At 40.2% G+C, this 23,158-nt stretch overlaps 1 protein-coding gene across 1 annotated transcript in view; it reads left to right on the forward strand.

The window, feature by feature from the left end:
- Nucleotides 1-21,136, forward strand: part of LOC104617866 (CLIP-associating protein 1) — a gene marked incomplete at both ends in the record, with an annotated part of 63,867 nt that extends 42,731 nt beyond the window's left edge. The window contains 11 exons of the mRNA XM_010283301.1: nt 490-625; nt 1,358-1,428; nt 2,365-2,424; nt 3,130-3,207; nt 5,760-5,927; nt 6,702-6,751; nt 7,944-8,114; nt 9,746-9,769; nt 17,597-17,704; nt 19,241-19,267; nt 20,969-21,136. Of these exons, the coding sequence (XP_010281603.1) occupies nt 490-625; nt 1,358-1,428; nt 2,365-2,424; nt 3,130-3,207; nt 5,760-5,927; nt 6,702-6,751; nt 7,944-8,114; nt 9,746-9,769; nt 17,597-17,704; nt 19,241-19,267; nt 20,969-21,136 (1,061 nt within the window). The remainder of the gene's footprint in view (nt 1-489; nt 626-1,357; nt 1,429-2,364; nt 2,425-3,129; nt 3,208-5,759; nt 5,928-6,701; nt 6,752-7,943; nt 8,115-9,745; nt 9,770-17,596; nt 17,705-19,240; nt 19,268-20,968) is intronic.
- Nucleotides 21,137-23,158: the final 2,022 nt, after the last annotated feature.

The raw sequence follows: 23,158 nt of genomic DNA on the forward strand, positions 1-23,158 counted from the left end.
AGCTGAAAATGCGTATGTTTTGTTCTGGTTTGGATTGAGCTAGTTTTTATTTTTGATGGTTTATCCTTAGTGAAATGCTTCAAGAAAAAGGGCGTGGCAGTGTTTCTAACAGCTTTTTTGAAATTTGTGCTTATTAAGGCAAAATAGACAGGTTCAGAGAAACTGTGATACAGACTAACAAGTTCAGGAAAGTGCATTCTTTCAGAATCGTGCCATTTGATAATAAATTTTTAGCTCTGCTAGTTACTTCATTTACTTTGATGAGCTTACTGTTTTCCACAGTTCAAATGAATGTAGAATGTAAGTTTGAAAAGAAAGTAAAGGAACTTCTTTTTTTGAAACATGGTGTTCTCTGTCCTTTGGACTTTGGGAGGGTGTGACAGTTGGGAAGAGTGAGATATCAGATGTGCTTATGTCAGATGTTCTGCACAAGTCTGACTCGCTTAATCCTCAGCACACTTACCAGCATGACTTCTTTCTGTTTTTCAGACATTTGTCATCAGTTCTGGGAAACAAGTTTGACCATGGGGCCGAAGCCATCATGCCAACAATTTTTAATCTAATTCCGAATAGTGCCAAAGTCATGGCCACTTCGGGTGTTGTAGCAGTTAGATTAATCATTCGAGTAAGTATACATCAAAAGAGAACAAAATGTTACCATTTTCAAATTACGTAGTGTCTCTGAGAAAACATGAATGTTGCTGCAGTGAAAATGAAATTAAGTGCTTAATCTACTTTTCTGGTTGGGCTGAGCTTGGTTGTCGGACATGTCACGCAGCCTTGTGTAGATGATGACGGTTAAGCCCTGCCAAAATAGTAGGAAAAGTGTTTCTTTGCAGAGTAAGATATTTCTATTGCTCTAAGAGCTGAGCAAACTTTTTTCTTTGAATGTATTTTAAACCTGCCTTGCAGGACAGACTCGTCCTCTTAGTTATGCTCTAAAACTCCTCACAGGCAGTGCGCATTTCCTAAAGCCGTTAGGTCACAAACGTGACTTCTGCCTAGTGATTCATTGGCGAAGCTGTAGATAGCCTGATATCTCAAGCTGTCACTGCTGACAGTTTAGATCCTCTTGTAGTGACTTCAGCTCCTTGACTCACTTGGAGCCTGTCGTTACAGAAGAAAATAAAACGTCTGTTAAAGGTATTTTAACAGATAATATATAAATTTTTTTTTAAATAATAAAAATATCTGTCCATAACTGTTGGTGTTCCTTTATTTAGGAGTTCTACTTTTAAGATTGAAGAAAAATAAGTATCTACATACTAGGCTAGGGTGGCTGAAGGAGATGGCCTTTCATTCCATAGAACTGTGATTTAAAGATTTCTTTCTGGTTTTGCTGTTTGCTTTCTTCTAGCATACGCACATCCCTCGATTAATACCCATCATAACCAGTAATTGTACCTCCAAGTCTGTTGCAGTTAGAAGGTGAGCATTTAGTTTGAATTTCTTCTCTTTTTTACCAGTAAATAGGTTCACATGTACTTTCTGATAACATTCATGTATCTGTTTTTATTCATGAAAAGGGTTAATATACACACTTAGTAAAGAATGCATCTCATTCTCCCCCATGAGTTGGGATCAAACTCAGTCAGCTATCTTGTGTAAGCTACAGCACTTTCCTCAAAGAAAAATGTTCTTTAAATTAGTCTGTGTTTACATGTCGTTATAACATCATACTATTTTGGCTTCTTTACAGACATGTTCCTATTTCCCACTACTAGCCATTATAGCGACACACTTTCTTTGAGCCAGTCAGCACGAGTAGTGTTCTGTGATAGTGTCATCTGGATGTTGGACTGGATGTGCTAATGGTCTTCTCTGCACTTAAAATCTAAGTGTACTTCAGTCCAGTACCTCATTGGGAGACTCTTGCCTGGTCCATCTAGATTAGCTAGTTCTCTTCTAGTTAAACAAAAAGAAGAGCTTTGTGGTTGCTGAGTTTGAACAAATAATGGCACACTTGTGCCTTATTTTCTTGAAATGAGGAAGGGAGATTGAAGTTGAAAAAATCTGTCTCCCTATGAAGCTAAATGTGAACTTTCCCTGTGCAGCCTGCACTAACAGGTACGAAGTATCAGTAGCATGGACCTTCTGGGTTTGTATCCTGTTTAATGAAAAAGGGGGCTTTCTGGATTGTTTTATGTCAGCCCTCTCTTCAGATTTCTCCGTAGGGAGGTGCCTTCAGACTGTTCATTGATGGCGTTTGTAGAGATGTTGATGTTTTTATTGGGGTTGTTACTGAATCCTAATGTCCCAAAAAGCTTCATAACAAAAGATGGCTGCTGTTCAGAGGCAGGTATGGCAAAGTCAGTGTGCCTCTGTTAATTTAGAGCTCAGCATTTCTTCTCTTTCTTCTCTCAGGCGCTGTTTTGAATTTTTAGACTTGCTGTTGCAGGAGTGGCAAACGCACTCCCTAGAAAGGTAAGCTTTGAAAACAAGTGGGTTAATTCTCTCCTACTTAGGTCTGGGGAGGTTAATCCTGGAGAGGGGATAATCTAGGAGGTGAGATTATATCAGGTAGCTCTAGCAGATATTTTTGCACAAAAAAGCACTGTATGTACACACACACTATTCATTCCTATAGTTTTGGCAGAAAGAGTTCGGTGAGTCTGTCTCCTCTGCCAGCCCTGGTAAACCTGGCTGAATCCCTGAACTCAAGAGATTTCTGCTCCCCACCCCGCCCCCCTTTGCACCCTAAAGTGAGATGATGAGGTGAAGGGTACTACACATCTATCAGGAGCTTCTGAGCCTTCTACAGTACTTCAAGCTAATGAACAGTGAAAGTAATTATGGGAAAAGAGAGTGGGACAAAATTTCCTTAGCCCTAGACTGCACAAGACTATTTAAGGTTTAAGAGAGTGGTTTTGCACCCAGGCAGTTTCAATAGCTAACTAAAGACTGACGTACGAAGAATACTGCTTGCCTTTTCCTAGTCAGCAACGTGGGTGAAATAAAACTGACTCATAAGAGTAAATAAATAAAGGCTCTAAAGGATCTTGCATGGAAATGGGAGGATGTGATGAACTCTTTGTTCTTGGAGACCAAGGCAAAATCATATTAGTCATTTGTTTATAAGTGTGGTGCATCTTTTGGGACTGCTGGATAATGTTTTCTTTCTTATTTCAGACACATATCAGTGTTAGCTGAAACGATAAAGAAGGGAATTCATGATGCAGACTCTGAAGCCAGGATAGAAGCAAGAAAGTAAGTGGAAGCTGGTGTTGGTGTCTTTTCTTCCTCCCCTTCTTTGCCTCTGCTGTGTTGTGAGTCAGTGGTATTGCATGTTGGAGACTAAAGTCCAGACAAGTTACGTTCTGGCAGTTGATGCCAACTTTCCCATGGCTTTAATGCGAGTGTGTACTTCAGAATGTCATATGAGGTGATCACATAGGGCTGAGTTATATATGTATAGTATCTTCTAATGGTGCTTGCTTCACTTTGTTCTTGTAATATTTTATTACCTTTTTATCTGTCTGAGCAGGTAAAATGCTTACCTGAGTTGTTCAAGAGTCTAGAGTTGAGAACTAGTAACCTAGTCTTTCTTTTTGATGTTTTTGTTGCTTGCAGTTAACTGAGATTTCTTCTGTTTAGTACAAAAATTATTTCTAATATATTTTTTCTTTTCTTTTTGGCTTGTATGCAAGACCTAGGACGGAGTAATGCCAGGCACAAGTATAAATTGGGAGAGGAGTGGCTGGGGAGCAGCCCTGCAGAAAGAGATCTGGGGGTGCTGGTTGACAACAGGCTCAGTAAGGAGTCAGCAGTGTGCCCTGGCAGGCGAGAGGGCAAACTCCATGCTGGGGTGTATCAAACACAGTATACCCAGCTGGTCAAAAGAGGTGATTATCCTGCTGTATTCAGCGATGGTGCAGCCTCACCTTGGAGTACTGGGTGCAGTTCTGGGCCCCACAATCTTAAGAAGGATGTGAAGGTCCTTGAATGTTTCCAGAGGAGGGCAACAAAGCCAGTGAAAAGGCTGGAAGGAATGTCCTGTGAGGAGTCGCTGAGGACTCTGAGTTTGTCTAGTTTGGAGAAAAGGAGGCTGAGGCGTGACCTCACTGCTCTCTCCAGCTTCCTGATGAGGGGAGGTGGAAAGGGAGATGCTGAGTTCTTCTCCCTGGGATCCAGTGATAGGACGCATGGGAATGGTTCAAAGCTGTGCCAGGGGAAGTTTAGACTGGACTTTAGGAAGCATTTCTTTACTGAGAGGGTGGTCAAACACTGGAACAGGCTTCCTAGAGAGGTGGTCGATGCCGCAAGCCTGTCAGTGTTTGAGGCATTAGGACAATGCCCATATAACATGCTTTAATTTTTGGTCACCCTTGAATTGGTAAGGGAGTTGGATGATTGTTCCAATCAAAATAGTCTATTGTTATTTGTCACTCTTGAAATAAGTGTCCTTGTGCTAATACACTGCTAAATGGTATCCTAAATGAAGGAAATATTTTATGACACTGAAATAATATCTTTGTGTGTATCTACAAGAAACTTTAATATTTGCAATTAATTTTCTTCTGTTGAAGATATCTTCCATTTCCATTAATATATGTGTACTTACGGTAGTATGCTGATACACTAGGATCATGCTCTTTTGAAGAGAACGCTACAGGAACATTTTTCTTCAGAAAGAGGATGCTGTAAAATATGAAATCAATGAACAATAAATTTTATTAATCTAAATGCTATGTTATAAGCAGAGTTTTTTCACAGGAGGACTGCTTAAATCCTTTTGAAAGGGAATGTGTCCATCACTGAAAAATACAGTAGGCACTGAGACTTCACAGCAGGTGACCAGTTAAGCTGAACAGGCAACAAGGAGAATGGCATGAGACTTCAGAGAGCATGCTTAATTCTCTCTTCCCGTGTTTCTTAATTAACAGGGTGGCTGATTGTAAGACAGAAATTTGTTTCTTCCTGGTGATGTGAGAAAGCATGTGACTTCTCCGAGGCTCTGAGGACTGGCTGTCACACACAAACAATTCCTGATTCATTTGAGCTAGCGATCTTACTCTTAAACTGCCTGTTAGTTATCCCCTGAAAAGTGCTGAGCGCTTTCATCTCTTTTGTGGTGAGAGTGAATGGTGGTTAGTCATCAGCCAGGAGATCTGGACCAGAGAGGAATTCTCCTCTCATCTTAAAATGTTCTTCTGTTTTCAGCGTGGCACTAATTGGAAGTCTATAGGAGCATCTCTTTCCTTTTCTTTGTTATTTCTTCCCCAAAAGACAGTCAACAGCCTCAAGTTAGTACACAAGATTTGTGTCTGCAGCATTGTAGGAGAGCTGTTTGTTAAACTTAGGAAGAAAACAACTGCAGCTGGAACTTTCCTGAATTGGGCCCATGCATATGTGTTCTGCTTTTGGCATGTTTTTGAAGTTGCTGTTGAGCACCCAGTCCCAAACTAGTATTAGTCTAGTTGGGTCTACCATTTCTCATGTACAGTAGACAGCCAGAGGGATGAAGGTTTCTTCTGTAATAAAGCTTTGTTTGGCTACTTGTGTTTTCACAATGCACCAAATGGTGCATTCCTCTTTTCTTACTTTCATTTGATTTGTCTTCTGTGTAGCTGTTTGAGCAACACAATGGGTTGAAGAAAGTGATATGTCTTAAGTGCATCATAGGGGCAGTAGGTGGTTGACGCAACTGGGCTGATGAGCCCACTAATGCCAGTAGTGAAAAGGGCTCTGACTGTACCTGTGCGCCACTGCCCTCTAAAATACAACAAGAAAATGTTCACAGTATTGTGCCTTGCTTTCAGGTGTTACTGGGGTTTCCACAATCACTTCAGCAGGGAGGCAGAGCATTTGTACCACACCTTGGAGTCTTCCTACCAGAAGGCCCTGCAGTCACACTTGAAGAACTCTGACAGCATCGTGTCCTTGCCCCAGTCGGATCGCTCCTCCTCCAGCTCCCAGGAGAGTCTCAAGTAAGTCCTTCAATGTCACTACCTCTTGATTTAAACAACTGCAGATAGCTCCATTGAATTGGAGGGAGCCATCCATTGCTTTGTCTGATCTGGTCATTGTTTGACCTCAACGCTTGGTTATTGCAAAAAATTTTTTTTTTTTTACGCTAACTTATTATTAAAAAGGCGTCAAAACCCACTACTGTCTTAAAAAAAGAAATCATTATCTTGATACCATAAATAATTTTCTAGGAAGCTTTTTGTGCTCAGCAGATATTGTTAGTAATTCCTTCAAGGTGTGCTTAAAACAACGCTTGGATTCAAATTCTGTGTTTAGAGGTGTAAGTCTGCCTCTTTCCATGTAAGAGGAAAAAAAAAAAAAAAGACTAAATGAAATTTGAGTTTTAACTGCAAAATCAATGTTACTCTTGTGTTGAATATATGTATGTTAGCTTCTCTTAGAGATACAGTGAACTTAAATTGCAGATATTTGGAGCCTAAGTGTTAGACCTATATGAAAAATATCTAACTTATTGGTGTAACTTTTTAAATGTACAAAAAATGTTCTTAAAAATCTCTTCTTCCTCAAGTAATGTGCATGGTAATTTTTTTCTTAGTGATTTGTAAAGAATTTCATGGTGGTGCTGTATTTGTTAAATAAGTTTTGTTAGTCTATTCCTGTATATAAATAACTTACTGTTAACTCGGTTGTGTACCAAGGGAACAGAGTAGCACTGTTACTGATGACTATTAAATAACAGTTTTGTTTTAATAAATATTTATATTAAATTCTAGCCGTCCGTTGTCTGCCAAAAGAAGTCCTACTGGAAGTACCACATCTAGAGGTGAGAACAGGAGCTGAAAAATGCACTCAGGTGTTGTTGAGGAAGTGTGATGAATTAGAATGAGAATTTCAGACACTAGGATATGAAAGAACAACTTTGATCACTCTTTACTGCTCCTTAAAATGGCAACTTATTATGTAAAATTTTTAATTAGTTTTGGGTTGTACACCACATTCTGTGCATCAACTGCTGATACAATGATGCTTTTGAAAGTTAGTAAATCTGTTATTGCTTGTACCTGAAGGTAAGGCTTAAAAAGCTTTGGAAGTTGTAGCCAAGGTATGTTTAGCTGTGCAATGGATGGAATAAACTACTGCTGACGTTAAGACATACAGCTTCATAGTCTAATGGTGCATTCAGCTTTACAATTTTCTGTCATTTATTCTCTGTGGTTTCAGCACTTGTGTGCAGGCGATGCCTCCACTAAGTCCTACAGTGTTAAATTCCATCTCGTTGCTAGTCTGTTTTTATTGTTAGGTGGAATACTTAGGTGCAGCTTTCCTGTCCTAAGTAAATGCATACAATAAATAGTAAACTTCAATATACAATATAACAGACAAAACTTTGTTGGTAGAAGATAAGCTGCCTTCTACACCTGACTAGGGTCGGGTTCTGTCTGGTTTGTGTATACACGACACCCTGCTGACACCTTTGATGCAAGGAGCTATTGGTGTGGAACCTACTTGACTGTGCACACAAATGCACATTTGCTTGCAGCTGGACAAGCTTCATGCTTAAGAGGGTAAGCATCAAGTTCCCATAAGTGGTGGGAACAGCAATCGTCATGAGAAGATGAGGTCCTGGGAAGGAAGTTGTTAGTTAGAACCTGGACTGAAGGACCTGCAGGTCTGTTTTGGCCAGCAACTCACAAGATGGTAATGAGTACTGTGGTTGAACTTTCCCATCTAGGTTCTGTTAGAAATTTATTACTGGCCTGGCAGCCTTTTTGATCTCAGGATTTAGGTTAGTGTCTGATAAAGTTCTTAGAGGTAGCATCAGGTCAGCATTGAAATATCTTTGCAGGAAGTGTGGGGAAGCCCACATTGCCCTGATAAAGCATTCTTAGTTGAGGTATTTTAGTGCCAGCAGGGAGAGTTAAAAATAGTACATTAAACTGCTTGTCAGACTCTTTGAAGCACACAGCTCAAAAAATTAATCTTCTTTATTCTGGATCTTCCACTCCCATCTGCAGCATCTACAGTAAGTACAAAATCTGTGTCAACACCAGGATCTCTGCAGCGATCCCGCAGTGACGTCGATGTGAATGCAGCAGCTAGTGCCAAGTCAAAAGTGACGTCTTCTGGAGCATCCACCCCCTTCAGTTCTGCTGCAGCCTTGCCCCCAGGCTCATACGCATCACTAGGTAAATCTACATGCTCTCCTACTCTTGCAGTTAGCTTTCTTTACTAGCAGAAAGTGCCTGGTAGTTTTATTTGAATAATGAACCCTAACTAGAAGAACATATCTCTGAGATAGTTACCAACTCTCCAGGATCAGTGTGTGATCTCTTGCCCTTTGGGATTAAGGAAAAAATTTGCAACAGAACTGACTTGAAGCAGCTTCTTAGTTTTTGAATTGTACGGTAGTCTGTGTCTCACTCTTCTTTCTGGGGAAAAGCAAATCTTACTTCAATTCTGGGACGTTGTTGAGGAAAACACTGCTCAATTCCTTCTGACGTGTCCCCCTATCTCTTTTCCTTCTCTTCCTTCCCTCCTTTCCTGAAACTGGTTTCCCGTTAATTGTTTTATGCTTTGAATGGTACATCCTAGTTGAGTTTGATCGCTTTCTGTTTCACAAAAGAGAGATGTAGAAGCAAAGAGAAGAAGTTTGACTTCCCATTTCACCACACAGGATATAAATATCTGTTCCTTATGCTGACTCTTTTTGGATTATAGCATTGTGACATTATTCTCTCCAAGCATCGTATATCACTTTCAGGTGCCCCAGGGTTTCCTACAACAAAGTTTGCATTTGATCTTTCTTTACTGGAGATGCTGTTGAAGGAGGCATGGAGGAAGAAATGCAAGGCAGTGATGGGCAGAGCTTCAACTCAGTTATGAGCAGAGCTGACAATCTGAGCTAGTTTCTCATTCTGCTGGTTTCATGCTAATCTAATTCCAGACTTCTCATCGATTTACCTTTACAAGAAGGAGGAAAAATAAGAAATCAGTGATCTTGTTTCAAGCTGTGTAGATTGTCTTCACTGAGTCAGTTGAAAAGGTGCTTCTCCTTAGTGTAGAGCATTTGGTCTTTAGTCTGATAAAATATGCTTGGTGACTTATATAAGAATGGTTTCTATAGATTCCTTTTGTAGACAGGTTTCTTTCATGTCTGAAGTATTTTACCTTGGCTTAAATGTGTTGGTTGTATTTGGTTCAGAAGTTGAATTCTTATTCTGATTTAAATTGTTCATACTTGTTCAAGATTTAGATACTTTGCAGTGAAGACATAACACAGGGTATGAAGTTGATGACATAATAGCATGCTTTTGAGCTTACAGATGCAACCATTTTTCAGTGGCAAAACTGCTTTTGAACAATCCTGTGTCATAAGGAAGAACGGAAGAGGTAGAGAAGTATCTGCTAAAGTTGGCTTTGTCCTTGAAGTCAGGAGACTGAATACAGCATTGGTCTTGCTCTTAAAACAGACTGTAAGAGAAAAGCGGTAAATACACTCATAAGCGATGCAAACATGGCTGCTCCTCAAGGCACCTTCTTCCTTTGAGCTAGTAAGGACATTTGTCACCTGCACATTCCTGTGAGGCAAAGAAAGAAAATGGAGTTTGGCAAAGATTGGTTATTGCAGGAGGGAAAACCTGCAGCATATTCTTCAGATACATTAAGCTTTGATTTGCTGCTCGAAGTTTTTTTCATTTCTTTAATTGTGTTAATTTTTTTGCATATTTCTCTAGCGAATATACAGTGCCCACTTCTGTTGATGTTACTAATTTTCCCTATTAACCCTTTCCTTATTTTTTTTTTAATTTGCCTAAAGATGGTACTACCAGTAAAACTGAGGGTAAGCAGTCTCTCTGTGTAACTGAGGTGTGTCCACAGTCGTACCACCCTACCTTGGTCTCTGTTCTCAAAGTGTTATCTGGTTCTCATCCATATTCACTGGTGACCTGCATGAAGTGTTGCATGGTTGTCCTGCTCATTTTGATGCCATGGGGTATTCTTCACGTTCTCTTCAAGCTCCTCAGGCCACTAATGGGCACTAGTCTGCTTTTATGACTTGACTTCTGATCACAAAGCTGTATGTGGGTCTCTGTATTTAAAGCACTGCTTTTGCTTGAAGGTGACCTGTGCACAGATTCAAAACAAAACCCAACCAAAAGACCAACACAGGGCTTGTGTTTTCTTGCTCCATGATGTGTAAAGGTTTGCTGTGTTTTTCCGTCCAAAGCTCAGGTCACAACTGCCAAATGTTTTCGGGAAGAGACTGGGCAGTGAGAGAATTGAATGAGATGATCACATGGCAGAAAAATGAGGACAATAAATAATGATCTCTAGGGAAGGAATATTTAGTCAACCTTTTAGAACCTGAGCTCTCTCTTTTTGTTAACTGAGTGAGATTGCTTACATATGAGATAGTTGGAGGAAAGGCTTTTTTTTTTTTTTGAGAACACTGAGCCAGCTAGTTTGGGAGGGCTCCCAGTCTCATTCTCTGGCTCATTGTCAAAGCTTGTTCTTTATTTTTCTCAAGCAAAAAAGATCACTGGGAAGTCACTTTTTCTGAGGCAGACAGGAGTTGAAAACTAGAATGTCTTCTACACATAATGAAGACACTACACCCCCAAGAAACCCATTTTTTCCTGATGCAAGTCTCTTTTCAAGGGATCTATTACTGTCTGTGTGGGACTGTGCCTCATATCCTTGATGAGTGCTTGTATTTGGATGTGGTATTCTAAGAAGTGCCATGGTGCAGTTGACATGTATGGTGCTGCTGTGCGGTTGAGGTGTATGGTTTTTTTCCATCCTATTATTGGAAGGGTCTCTACCATCTTTAGAACTGTCACTTAATCTTGGTGTTGAGAGATGAACTGGCTCTGGATCATGAGCAAGTGTTTGTGCTTTGTGATCTGTCAGTGATAGGAATATTTAGTTGACCTAAACAACTTCATTTCTACCTCAACAGCAAGTTAGATGAAAGTTCCAGATTGTTGTAATCCTTAGGTTTTTTATTCATTGCTGACCTTCTTTTTCTTTTCTTCCTTTCCCCCCAGTTCTCAAACCTTTCTATTTTTAGCCTAACTTTTAAAAATTGAATGTTTAATAAATAATAATTTATTAAATACCCTGTGCAGCTCTCAATCCTTTCCTAGGCTATAATATTTGTGGAGGGCTGTTCCAACAGCTGTCCTCTGGAATACCTTTGTTTTCAGTTTATTAAATGCTTTATTTATCATGCAAAAGGGTAGTTTCTTATTTGATTAGGTTTTTTGGTTGTTTTTTTTCAATTCGGCTGTATTGGAAGCAGATTGGATTTGGTAAAAATCTGTAATAGAAACCAGCAAGTCACTTCAGGGGAAAGATTGAGAGATGAACTTTCAGAAATGTAGTTTGTCATCCGCTTCGTGTTAAATACCAGATCTCATTTCCTCTTTTTGCTGTAGGATTCTCTTTTTGCGGGGGGGGAGGTGGGGGGGGTAGGGGGGGATCAGGGAGGATTATAACAATGTGGCACACTACAGTCAGAGCACTTGAAGGATGAGTTTAATCACTGTTTGGAACTTTTTGTCTTTATTTTCCTTTGTTGAGACAGTTGAGGGAAAACTAGCCTTTGTTCAGGATTTGGTGTGTCCTACAGATGAGGGCTGAGAAAGGTCTTTTGCCCTGGAAATGCAAGAGATAATCTTTGAACATAAAGCAGAAATTCCATCTACACCCGTGCCCCTGGGGTTTTTTGCAGGTCACCAATAAATAATTTAAGAGCAAATCCCTGTGGTTTTTTTTTGTGGTTCAGCTTGACATTAAATCTGAAGTCTGGTTCCCATCATGGTTTTCTGTAGCCGCAGAGTAAAAGTTCTGCACCTTCCCCTCAGCTGGGAGCCAGCATTGTGCGAACTTGGCAGTTCCCATCTGCTTTGCCCTCAGTTCTCCTCAGTGTTTTGGTTTTGAGCCAGACATCTCAAAACAGGAGCAAGAGTGGGTTATGCCAGTGGCATGAATACAAGAGCCTGAGTATCAGTCCTTTGGTTTTAAGTAGTGTCACCCCACTTGAGAAATGCTGTTGAAATGCACTTCTGCATGGAAAGGTAGCGTGAGTCTGTATACCACCCAAATCTGTGCAGGTCTTCTGCTGCCTCCGTGCTGTGAGGCTGTCTCTTCATGCAGTGCACAGTTATGTTTTGATTGCCCAGATGCTTCATTTATGGGTGTCTCTTGAACTTCATTAAGAGTTTTCCAGGCAGAAAGGTTGTAAGATCTAAACCCTTATCTTGATCAGGCCTTCACAGCTAGTGCTATGTAAGTACCAGTTGTGCCCTAAATCCACGTTATGCCTGATTAAAAAAGAACATCAGAAAAGTTTCTGCTTGTTATATCATGAACCAGCTTTTCAAGGAATATTTAAAAAGAGGTGCATAATGCTGACTTTCAGAACAGAAAAATAGTTCAGAGTGTTTCTGTTATCTGGCTGCCTTTTCTTCAAAAGTGAGCATGAAGACAAGCTTTTCAGGCAAGCATTTCCCAAAAGGGGGAAGCATAAATGCTGGTCTGTCCTGAAACCGGCAAGTTTAAAACAAAATCAGCAGTTTCCAGAGTCAGTGGCACAATTTTTAATAGTTTGTATTATTCACCAGAAGGGAAATAAAATCTGGTTTATTATAGTTTTCAAGTAGCAGATCACTCTTTTTGAGCCTAATCTTCCTTGGACATCTTGAGCCTTACCAAAGGCTTTGAGAGTAACACGGTTTATGAAATCACCATTACTGTTTTCTTCTCTGCCTTAAAGCTCTTCCTTGACCTCAAGGACAAGGAATGATTCAAAGGTTTGACTGAACACGGTATCTTAAATGGAAATGCTCAGGTAGTAGGTTCTTTGTTCTCTTGGTCCATCTCTTTACATGTACTGACTTGATTTGCCTGTGCTTGTTGGTGTAGGGTGAAGTGGTGCCTCTGTTGTTACCTCAGCTCTCTGTTTTGGAGGGAGTTCTTGTGCAAAACCCAGAGGCAACATATGCTGATGGCTTTCAGTAAGGGTTGAGTGCTTCTCAGAGGAAATGATGGTGTGGAGTCAGGTCTTCTACTAATATAATGTTGGGCTTGTGCTAAATATGCATGGAAACTATACCATGCTCATTGTAAAAAGTTGTTTACAGCTTTATATGTAAAGCATGTTTTTAATTGATGTGGGCTTGTCTCACAGATGTCCATGTGTCGTTTAGGAGTGGCACAGCTAGGTGGGTCCTAGATGCATTTTTCAGGAATGTTTTTCCTCCAAGGGAGGGAAAAACCCAATGCTGAGTAACCTAAATGCATTAACATGTTCCATGGAGAGACCATTACTATCCCAGTGCTTCCTTATATAACTTGTGTGATTGTAGGTATCATTATTCACAGCATGGAACTGATTAAACTTGGTTGTGGAGCTGTTATATACCATTTCTAGACTATTAGAAAGCATTTTCTTCAGTGTAATATACAGGCTGGGTCTCACAAAGCCTATGTCTGTTCTGAGCACTGGGGATGGAGATGCTGCAGTATCCTCCCAGAGGAGCTCAGAACATCACTGCTGGATGAAGCCTTTTGTAATGCAAAAATGTTATCATAGGATCTTCCTTTGCTTGTTCCTTTTTAAAAAAAACCAAAACAACCTTCCTAGGTTTAGACATATGTTAGACATTTCAAGGTTGATTCTGATCCATTGTTTGTTGTAAAAACTGACAGTAACTTCAAAAAAATGAAATGAATTCCCCCTAAAAAAAAAAAAAAAAAAAATATCCAGAAATGGTTTCTTAACACAAAGCATTTATATGGCATCTTTCAAAATACTTTCTCTCCTAATGGTGATGTGTCACATGTCAAATTTAGATCAAGGGCTTTTTTATGGAAATACTTTTATGGTTTTTGGAAACTAGTTGGGGCAGTCTTTATCTGTTCTTTTGCTCTGCTGCTGTTGTCAGGATGCAGTAATTATTTTAAGAGCAGCAGAAAAATAATGATTATGAAATGTGAATTGCTACATCTGCAGTGTGTGCTAGATATGGAAACAAACCCCCTTGAAAGCAAAGAAGTTTTGGGAGGGGAGGTGTTTGCTTGAGTTTAACAACTCAACAAATGACAAAAGTAGTCTGAATAACTTATTTGATATGCTATTCACAGTCTTGCTTGAACTAGTTTTTCTGTCTGGGGTAGAGTGATAAGCATAAAGCCACACATAGTCCTGTGTGCAAATAACTCCAGGCTGAGAATGCAGATTCTTGTTTGCAGATTAAATCCTTAAGGGAATGTAGTAGAGACATTTGTATTGTATAGATGAACTTCTGTATATACAAGCTGTACTTGGTATAATGTATATTAAAAACCTTGAGATTTTCAAGCCAGACAGATAGTGATTCATCTCACATTACTATAAAGCAAATAGGTTTTGGATATCATAAGACTAATTTAAAAGTTGCACATGTGTGTGAAGATCAGTTAATGTATGAAACATCCCAGGTCCATCTCACGGTTTTCTCTCTCATACAGATTTTCCTAAATCAATTTTGAGTTCCAGTTGGTCAGTTTTTGTTTTACAGCTGAAAACTGTACTTGGATACGAAAAACTTAGAATTCTATCTTTTTTCCTTGAAGAGTAACTTTGGGTCACTTAGTTTTAACCATTTGTATGCTGCAAGTACAATTAATTCCCTGTATGAAAAAATAAATACATAGTTTTTGAAAGTTCAGAAAAGAAAACTTTGGAAAGTTTATTAATAATTCATGCTTCAAGGAATGCATATAAGTGATATCAGATGGCACCTTTTCCTTGTAACTGTGTGAAGAGTTTGACCTTGAATTTGAGAGGCTTTTTTCCCCCTTATGTTTTACTTCATCCCGTGGACTTTAAAAATAAGGTACTCCTAAGGTGGGTTGCTACTGTGCTATTGCAGTGTTTGTACCGTTACATAATTTTTATGTCATGAATTTCTAGTTTTTGCGATTGTTGTTGTTTGCACAATGCGAGTCCAGTGCAGTATTAGTTCAAATGTTTGTCAGCCTTTTTAGAAGGATGAGAGAACCTGTATCAGTGTTGGGACTCTGTTTCTCCTGTGCAAGAGCAACTCTTCATCCCACATTGTCCTCTCTGACACCCATTAGGCCAAAAATCAGTGTGCAAATCTACCAGTCCAGAAGGAAGCAGAATTTTGTTCCTGGACATGTATTCATTTATTCATTCAAGAACTACTGAAGTTGGTAGGAGTCTGTCCACTGACTCTCAGGAGTTTCAAAATAGGACTGAGCTCTCTCTTTCTAATGCTGCTGATAATCACATGTTAATTAAGTTTGACCCTTTGGTTCAGTTTTCTTTCTTGAAGCCCCCAAAATTGGTATTGGAAGCTAACCTTGGTTTCTTTTTATAAATTGTTTTAGGTTTTGCATTTCCTAAGGTGCAGAGTCACATTACATATTGTCCCAGTTTCCTCCTTGTTCTTAGTCACTTGCTAATAAAGCAATAAAAAAGGATTTAGGACATGCAGGAAGAACAGAAAATTTTGAGGATCTTGAGAATGGCCTGTGCATAAAAGGAGGCGGTATCAGTCTCTTCTTGCCTATTCTTGGCCCATACACACCACTAAATGTGGTTTCCAGTACTGTTGTTACTGTGTGTAACGTTGAATTTCAGCTTGAGTTACCCCCCCGGGACTTTCTGTTGGTCTTCTGGAAGGATGTAAATTAATTCCATTACTGGTTCCTAAGACCGGTTTAACTTCTTGTGTTACTGTTTTGTACTCCTGCTGCCACCTGTGTTGCCCTCCTGATGTGAGAAACAAAAGGAAGCCTTGAGGCTTCTGACAAGAGCGCGAGGTCCTTCTGCCTCCTTCCCTGTGCGCGCCTGCTTTGAAGCCTGCGGTGGGGCATGGGGTATGCGCCTTGTGGCAAGTCGCACAGTGGCTCTGCTCATCTGGGTGTAGCTGCACGTGTGCTGAACTTGGGAAGGATGGGAATGAGCCAGCGAGGGGCAAGCTATAGAGCTGTCTCTGGGATGTGTGTCAGGCCGACCATTTGTAAGGGGCAGATAACGTCCTAGAGCAGAGATCTGCAGCCTTGCTGGTGGTAGGAAGACCTCAGCAGCCAGTTTCAAGACTGGACCCACATGGACGTGCTCCGAGTTTTAGTTGAGCCAGTAGTTTAAAAGTGAGTTGTTTATATTTTCCCAGTTTTATGCTAATTATTTCTTCTGTCTCATCTACAAACAATCACTGGAATGTAGATACCTGCCTTGCCTACTGAGCTATATTAAAACTAGATGCTAGTAGAGAGGTCTGAAGTTCAGCTGTCTTCTATGCTTTTTCTCCTGCAAAAAGTCTAGGCTTTATTCTCAAAGTTAAACATCTCCTTGTCACTTTGTGTTTCTCAGAAGCTTGCAGACCATGTTATGAATATTTTGAGAGCTCAGAAGAACAGAGCTCTCAATCCGTTCAGCCTGGGCTGCTTGCCGTTGTCTCGTCCTGCATGTGTACCTTACGTGATTCTTTTTTTTTCCCCCTGGGAAGTGTATATCCCCCTGTTCATATTTCTCTGTGTGCTTATGGTGGAGACAATGGGCAGGAGATGCATATCTATAACTGATGGGTACAGTTGTCTAGACTCTTCTCTTACCTGTTGTGGTTTTTTTCCTTTTATTATTGTGCCTAAAACTTGAAGTCATTCTCTGAGTGCAGGATAGCACTGGCATGAGTCCTGAGAAACAGCTTCAGATTTGGCAGAGAACTGAGTTGTTGAAAAGTACTAATGGAGGCTTTGATTGTGTTGCTCTTAATTATTTCTTTCCCATTAACTAGACAGAGATAATTGAAGCTTAGCACTGGAGAGAACATTCTGTAGGAAACAGCTCTGCCCCAGGAAGGGGATGAACTGATGACCCTGTAAGCTTCTCTAGCTCAAATTTCTGTGGCTTTTTCATGAGGAAAGGATGGAAAAAGGACCAAGAACACTTTGAGACTTCATACCCATTCTCCACTTAACTAAAGAGCAGACACAAAGAATCATTTTTCCACAATGTTGATTGTGTTAAATGGGACTCTCCATTACAAGTAAAGTTACACTGATCTCAGGATAAATAGAAGGGATCTGTAAACAGCAGGGAAGGCTCAATGAGCCTGAAACAGAAGCGTAGTCAGGCTGCACTGACGGACTCTCGCAGGAGTGCATGCCAGCCTGTGCATGTAAAGCAGGATATAAGGCACCAAACTGCCAACTGGAAATCCCAGCGATGGAATTCGTGAGGGCACCTGTCACACCCATCTCCAAAAGAGTGATCGCCTTGTCAGAGAGTAATAATTTGATATAGGAAGCAGCATTTAGGAGACTGAAATTTTTGTCGTCGATCCTTGGTAAAGAAGCTACTATAGAACTGAAGCAAAGGCTATAGAGAGGTAACATTTTTTAATTAAACTGGCTGATAGCATTACAGAAAGCAAAGAACTTTTGGGACTTGTGGACTGTGACTGTTTCCACTCCCTGCCCTGCATCTCAGCCAGTCTAAATAAAGATGTTGCCTCTCCCTGTAAAATTTTTCTTTTGTACCCTGTTTAATTGTGTGTATAGCAACCTTACAAGCGTAGAACAGTATGTTAGAAACTGCTGCTGTCTTTGGAAGAAACCTATTGACAGTCTGATTGTCTTTGCATTCCTCCAGGTCGGATTCGTACAAGGAGACAGAGCTCTGGCAGTGCCACAAGCGTCACATCAACGCCTGCTGATACCCGAGGCCGCAGCCGGGCTAAAGTGGTTTCCCAGTCCCAGCGTAAGAAGTGTTTTATTTCTAGGGGAGCAGAACAAATAGATATTAATATGTTTCTCTTGAATTGCAGTAGTGTCAGCTGAGGATTGGGCTCACTTCTGCTAATAATGTTTGGACATGTAACAAAACAAATTCCTGCTCAGCCAGTGTGTACTTCTGCTGACAAATAAGTTCCCAAATCCGAGTGCTTAGTTGCTGCCTTTTTTTACCAGCTGTGGTGCAGAATTTCATGTTGCCTTGATGTGTAGGATTAAATAACTTGCACTGGGTCCCACTGAGACACTCGCTGTGTCTAGCTGACTGCTCTCCTGGGTTCTTGCCCTGCCAAGCTTGTCCTGCTTGTGTGGCTGTATTTCTGTATGTGTAACATGTGGGCTGTCTAAAGTTAATGGGATTTGGCATCAATTTAAAATAGGACATTACCTATTTTGTGTAGATATGGGGGAGGTGGTTCTGCTCTCTGATTCACGTGACCCATTGCTCTCTGGCTTAGTGGCAGGGCATGGTTTTCCCCAAGAAGCCATACATACGGTGCTGCTGCATATTTGTCTTGTGTATCTAAGGAGAATTTTGTCACTCAAACTCTAAAAAGAATTGGGGGGAGGGAGAAAGCCACTCATGTTTTGAGGACCTTCAAGCTTGCGGGTAAGAAGAGGTGGGGTTTGTGGAAAGACCTGTTTGTCCTGAGGACTTGCCTTGCTTTGTACCCCTATTTAAAAGCCCTGCTCTGTTTATGCTCTCATTGCTTTGCTCTGTCATGCTGGAAGGATGGGGAAGTAGTTTATAGCATTGTGTTAAGCTGGGAGAGCTGAAGAGAGTAGTAGTATATTCAGCATGGGACCAAATCTTTACATTGAGGTCATGAAGGAATTTGGGCTTTGATATGCTGATCTAAATTGTTTTCTTCAGTTTTGAATGTAAAATTAATCCAAAACCAGAAATTACCTTTTTCCCTAAACGTAGTTTGTTGAAAAATTATCAGACCAGATGAGGCAAGTCCCAGAAATATTTAAAGAATAACTGAGTATCCAAAGGTTTCAAAGATTATGGGCTTAATTTTTTTATAGAAGGTCTTATGAAGCTTTAGGATGGTCACATCTGAATCTTCTCCCTTGGTCCAGTTTGCTGAATCCCAATCCCAGCCTAGCCCAACCAGATGTGAACTTTATCCTTAAGCCAAACATTGCATAAAATAACTTAGGAATTCAAATATAATACGGTCACAGGACCAAATTCTCCATGTCCACACAGTGGATAACCCTGTTGCAATTTTGCAGACAGGGCTGGGGTGTAATTTAGAGCAGCACTTGGGTCTCAGAGTGTTGGTTCACATTTAGCTAAGAAGCTGATCAATGTTGGGAAATGGTTAGTCACATCTGCACACTAACTCACTGCATTCTGCAGAGGCTTTAGGAGTGACATGTTTGTGAATAAATCTGTCTGTATTTGTATAGCATAAACCGCATGCTGAACGCTGTATTGTCTTGCTGTCTTTTAATCCACTTTTTGCCTGTCCTTTGGTCTGCCCTCATAATCAAGGATCCAGATCAGCTAATCCTGCTGGTGGTAAGAAACGTTTTCCCTTTCTTGCTTTCTTACATTATTTCCTTCACATTTAACTGCTAAGCTTTTAGCTTCCCTCTTTCCTAACTATGAGACTTAAAAAGCATTTTATTAAAATCATAAATTCAAATGTGTATGGCAAGTGATCTTGCTTTCTCATAGTAATCAAACGTGGTAAGCATACATTCTGCATATGGAGACTGGCTCATTGCTGTAGCTTAAACTCCAGGTGCTAAATTCTTCCAGTTACTACAGTACAACCCTGCTGACACCAGAGAGATTGCAGCAGTGTAAGTTGGAGGAGTATTGGCTTTCAGGGTGTGGATGCTGTATGGCTGGCATCTGTCACAGGTATTCTCACTTTTCGGGGAGTGGGGGAGCCAGCACCACATACAGGATTGGGGTGTATGATGTGATTGCTTCAGAATTGTTTTGGCCAAGAAACTGCAGGGGGCACATAGGTGAAAATAATACATGTGTTATGGTATTGCCCATCAGATTAGTAGAATTGCATAACTTCTTAAGACAGAAGAACAGTCTTAACTCTTGCTAGTTGTAATAGTATCTAGAACTGAAATTTTTGGGATGTGTAGATACTTTTCAGAAAGACCAACATGAATATCGATTCAGAATGCGAGCTTGCCCGAGTATGTTCTTGTAACCTTTTCAAATATAGTTTTCCTGGCTGTTTTAGCAAACAAATAGTATGTCGGGAATGGTAAATAGCAGCAGCAAATTTTCAGTGACTTTTATATAGCTGAAGAAGCAAAAGAGAATCTTGAATCTGTTATTCTCACAGCTCTTTGTGGCTACCTTTAAGCTAGCATTGCTAATTTTCAAGCAACTTAGCAAATGAGGATCCACAGAAAAAAGTGTTACTCAATCATTGAGTTAGCAAGACTATCAGAAGTATCTGCTGCAACTGAAATGTAATTATGTAAATAAGTCTTGGTTAGTAGACTGTCTTGCAGACAACATGGCTTAGCAGAAATGTAAATTTGCATGGACTAGTCAAACAGACAAGGAAAAACAGGCCAACTACTCAACTTGCTAAAAATTTTCTCCAGCTGAAAAATAACTAAAATAATTTAGCTTAACCAGTCAGACCCAAGTAAGCCAGTATCTCTACAAATGTGACAGGCTCACTTGGTTTACCCTTTATTGTGCTGATCTGCTGCTGTTGAGATGGTATTTTTAAAATTTTCATTCACTGAATTCTTGCAGGAAAGTAATGCCACCACTGCAGTGTAGCATGAAGATGCCCGAGCTGCCCTGCAGCAGGTTACCTGTGCCAGAAGCTGGCTTGCTGCAGCAGAGTGCTCCAAACAGGCTAATTCGTGTTGCTTCAACAAGGAGGTGAAGCAGCCTGTGAATTCCATGCTGCTGCAGCAAGGCTCCTCATGGCACCTCCACAAGCTCACGTAAAGCCAGCTGGGGTATTTGTACACTGCTGTATCTGCTTTTGTCTTGATCCCAACTGGGCAGCGTGGTTCATACAGGCAGGGTTGCTGATGTCAGTGTTTATTGTCCATGGGCTTCCCCCAGTCTTCCTTGAAAGCCCATGGGGAACACTAGTATCAATTTTCTGAGTGATTTGGATCAAATTCTTAGGCAGAGCTGATTGTGTTCCCGTTTTGCTGTCAGAGTATTTAAAAATTTGGGGGGCTTTAATAGTTTTTTTCCTTATTTCTCGTTCTCTTCTAGCTGGTAGCCGGTCTAGTTCTCCGGGTAAGCTGTTAGGAAGCGCCTATGGTGGCCTGAGTGGTGGAACATCCAGAGTCCAGCCAGTGCCATCATCTTCAGAGAAGCGCAGCAAGATCCCTCGGAGCCAGGGATGCAGTCGAGAGACAAGTCCCAACAGAATAGGACTAGGTAAGAATAGTCACTGCAGTGACATGCTGACTGGCGTGCTCGAAGGAGGAACTTTCTTGTTGACTAGGAAATTGTTTATGTGTTACTGTTGTTGTTCTGAGTTTTTCGGCTGGCAAGTTGCTGTGTTTGTGGTTTGTAGGAGAGTAATTTTAATTTTCCTGGTTGAGGTATAGTTTCAAAGTAGGCCTAAAGATGTCACGAGATGCTTTCTATTTGAAATTAAACATGAGCGCTGTTGTTAGATCAGGCAGCAAAAACAGTTGTCGTGAATAATCGTCACAGCAAAAATATCTCATTTGTCATCAATGGCATAGTCCTAAAATGAGTTGAGCAATCTTTACAGTCAATTGTAATCAAGGGCAAAGAACACCATCTTGGATTATTTTAGAAATTTTGCAGCTTAAATGGTTTGCTTCTCTCATCCTCAATATCTTGGAGCCACTTTCTTAGATGGCATTTTACACTTATGCTTTAATTATTCTGCTTCCAAGATTCTTGTCTTAGTGACTGTTATGTAAATATTGTATAATAGTTTTTATTTTCAAATCTGTCAGCAGACTCATTTTTTTTGATCAGGTGAGTAAGCATCATTATGTATAAACTTGTATATCTGAATTGAGGTGAAAAGATATTCAGTGTGCTGTCTGAACCAGTAAATATTGTTTTCTTTTTTTAAATGGAAATGTTTTCAGAAGTATTTTCTATCTCTGAAGAATGTGCTAGTAGGTTGAAATTGATTGAAATTATATCCTTACTGTTGTCAATTAAATTTTTAAATGTTGCCTTAGCAATTGTATTTTAAATTTAAGCTACGTTTCTATTTAGAGCATGTTGTTAGTAGACAAGTATCTTATTCATTCTTCAGGTATATTGAAATGAATGCAAAGCACCTGAGTACATATACTGTTATGGTTCATAAAAATATTGCATGTTTATTGTCATTATATTTCCAAATTCAGTGATGTTCTCAAGTCTGATCTATTTTATGGCCTCTGTATGAATATGTTGTGCTTTTCTGTTCATTGCTTTTAAAACATGAAGTGCCTCCCAAATACTAGAGGTAGTTGCTCCGCTATCACTCTGCAGAAGAACATTGTTTTTAGGAGGAAGCAAAGAATGAAGGATAGTACCATCACACACCCTTAAGCTGATGATAACATTATGTGGTCTAATTTGAAATAGTCTCAAGCATCTGGAGGGAAATCGCCACATGTAAAATCCTCACTCTTGGGTTGCTTGCTTTCAGGTATATTATGGGAGCCTTGAATTCTTTTGAAAGGATAATTTTTTACCTTGTTGCTCGGATGTGCTCCCTGTGAACACAGTCCGTGCTTGTTCTTTGGGAGTGGGAGAGAGCTCTGACAGATCTATCAGATGTGTGGTTTTCACCTGTCCCTGCCCCAGCTGATGGCCAAAGCCTGTTCTCTTGGCCTGTCATGGGAGCAGGAGAGTCTTGACACTTGTGGTGCCTTTAGCACTCAGTTGCAGAAACTGTCTTCAATGGATCTTGAAAATGGTAATATTGGCTTCGATAGAGATAGCTTTTGACCTGTCATCTTTATACCATTATTCCATTATTTATTACTTTATAACATAGTAGCTAACAGTATTTTATGCTTTCTTACTGTGTTGCTTCAGTCTCTATCTTTCCTTGATGCTTTTTCATTTGTTCATTTCATTAAATAGTCTCCCACTCACCTTGGCCCTAAATATGTCGATAGACTTTTTCAGAGTCTGACTCAAGAAGGTGATTGATCACACATATGACATCAAATGTACATGCAATACTTTAGGCTTTGTGAGATTATTTAAGTATTTGATACACACGTGCTTATCCCATGGGCTGAAACATCTCTTAAGGCTGTGGTCACACTGCAGTGCAGCAGGTGTTGAACCACCGTGCAGACCAGGCTGTTAAAAATGGGTAATTCCTGGATCCTGTTCATAACTCATCCATTGCCTTGTGTAGTTTTTGCAGGGGTGACTGGGAGTTGCAGCCAGACCAATGCTGTGTGTGCAAGA

This window comes from Phaethon lepturus, unplaced genomic scaffold (assembly GCF_000687285.1).
Source record: "Phaethon lepturus isolate BGI_N335 unplaced genomic scaffold, ASM68728v1 scaffold16833, whole genome shotgun sequence".
Lineage (NCBI taxonomy): Eukaryota > Metazoa > Chordata > Aves > Phaethontiformes > Phaethontidae > Phaethon > Phaethon lepturus.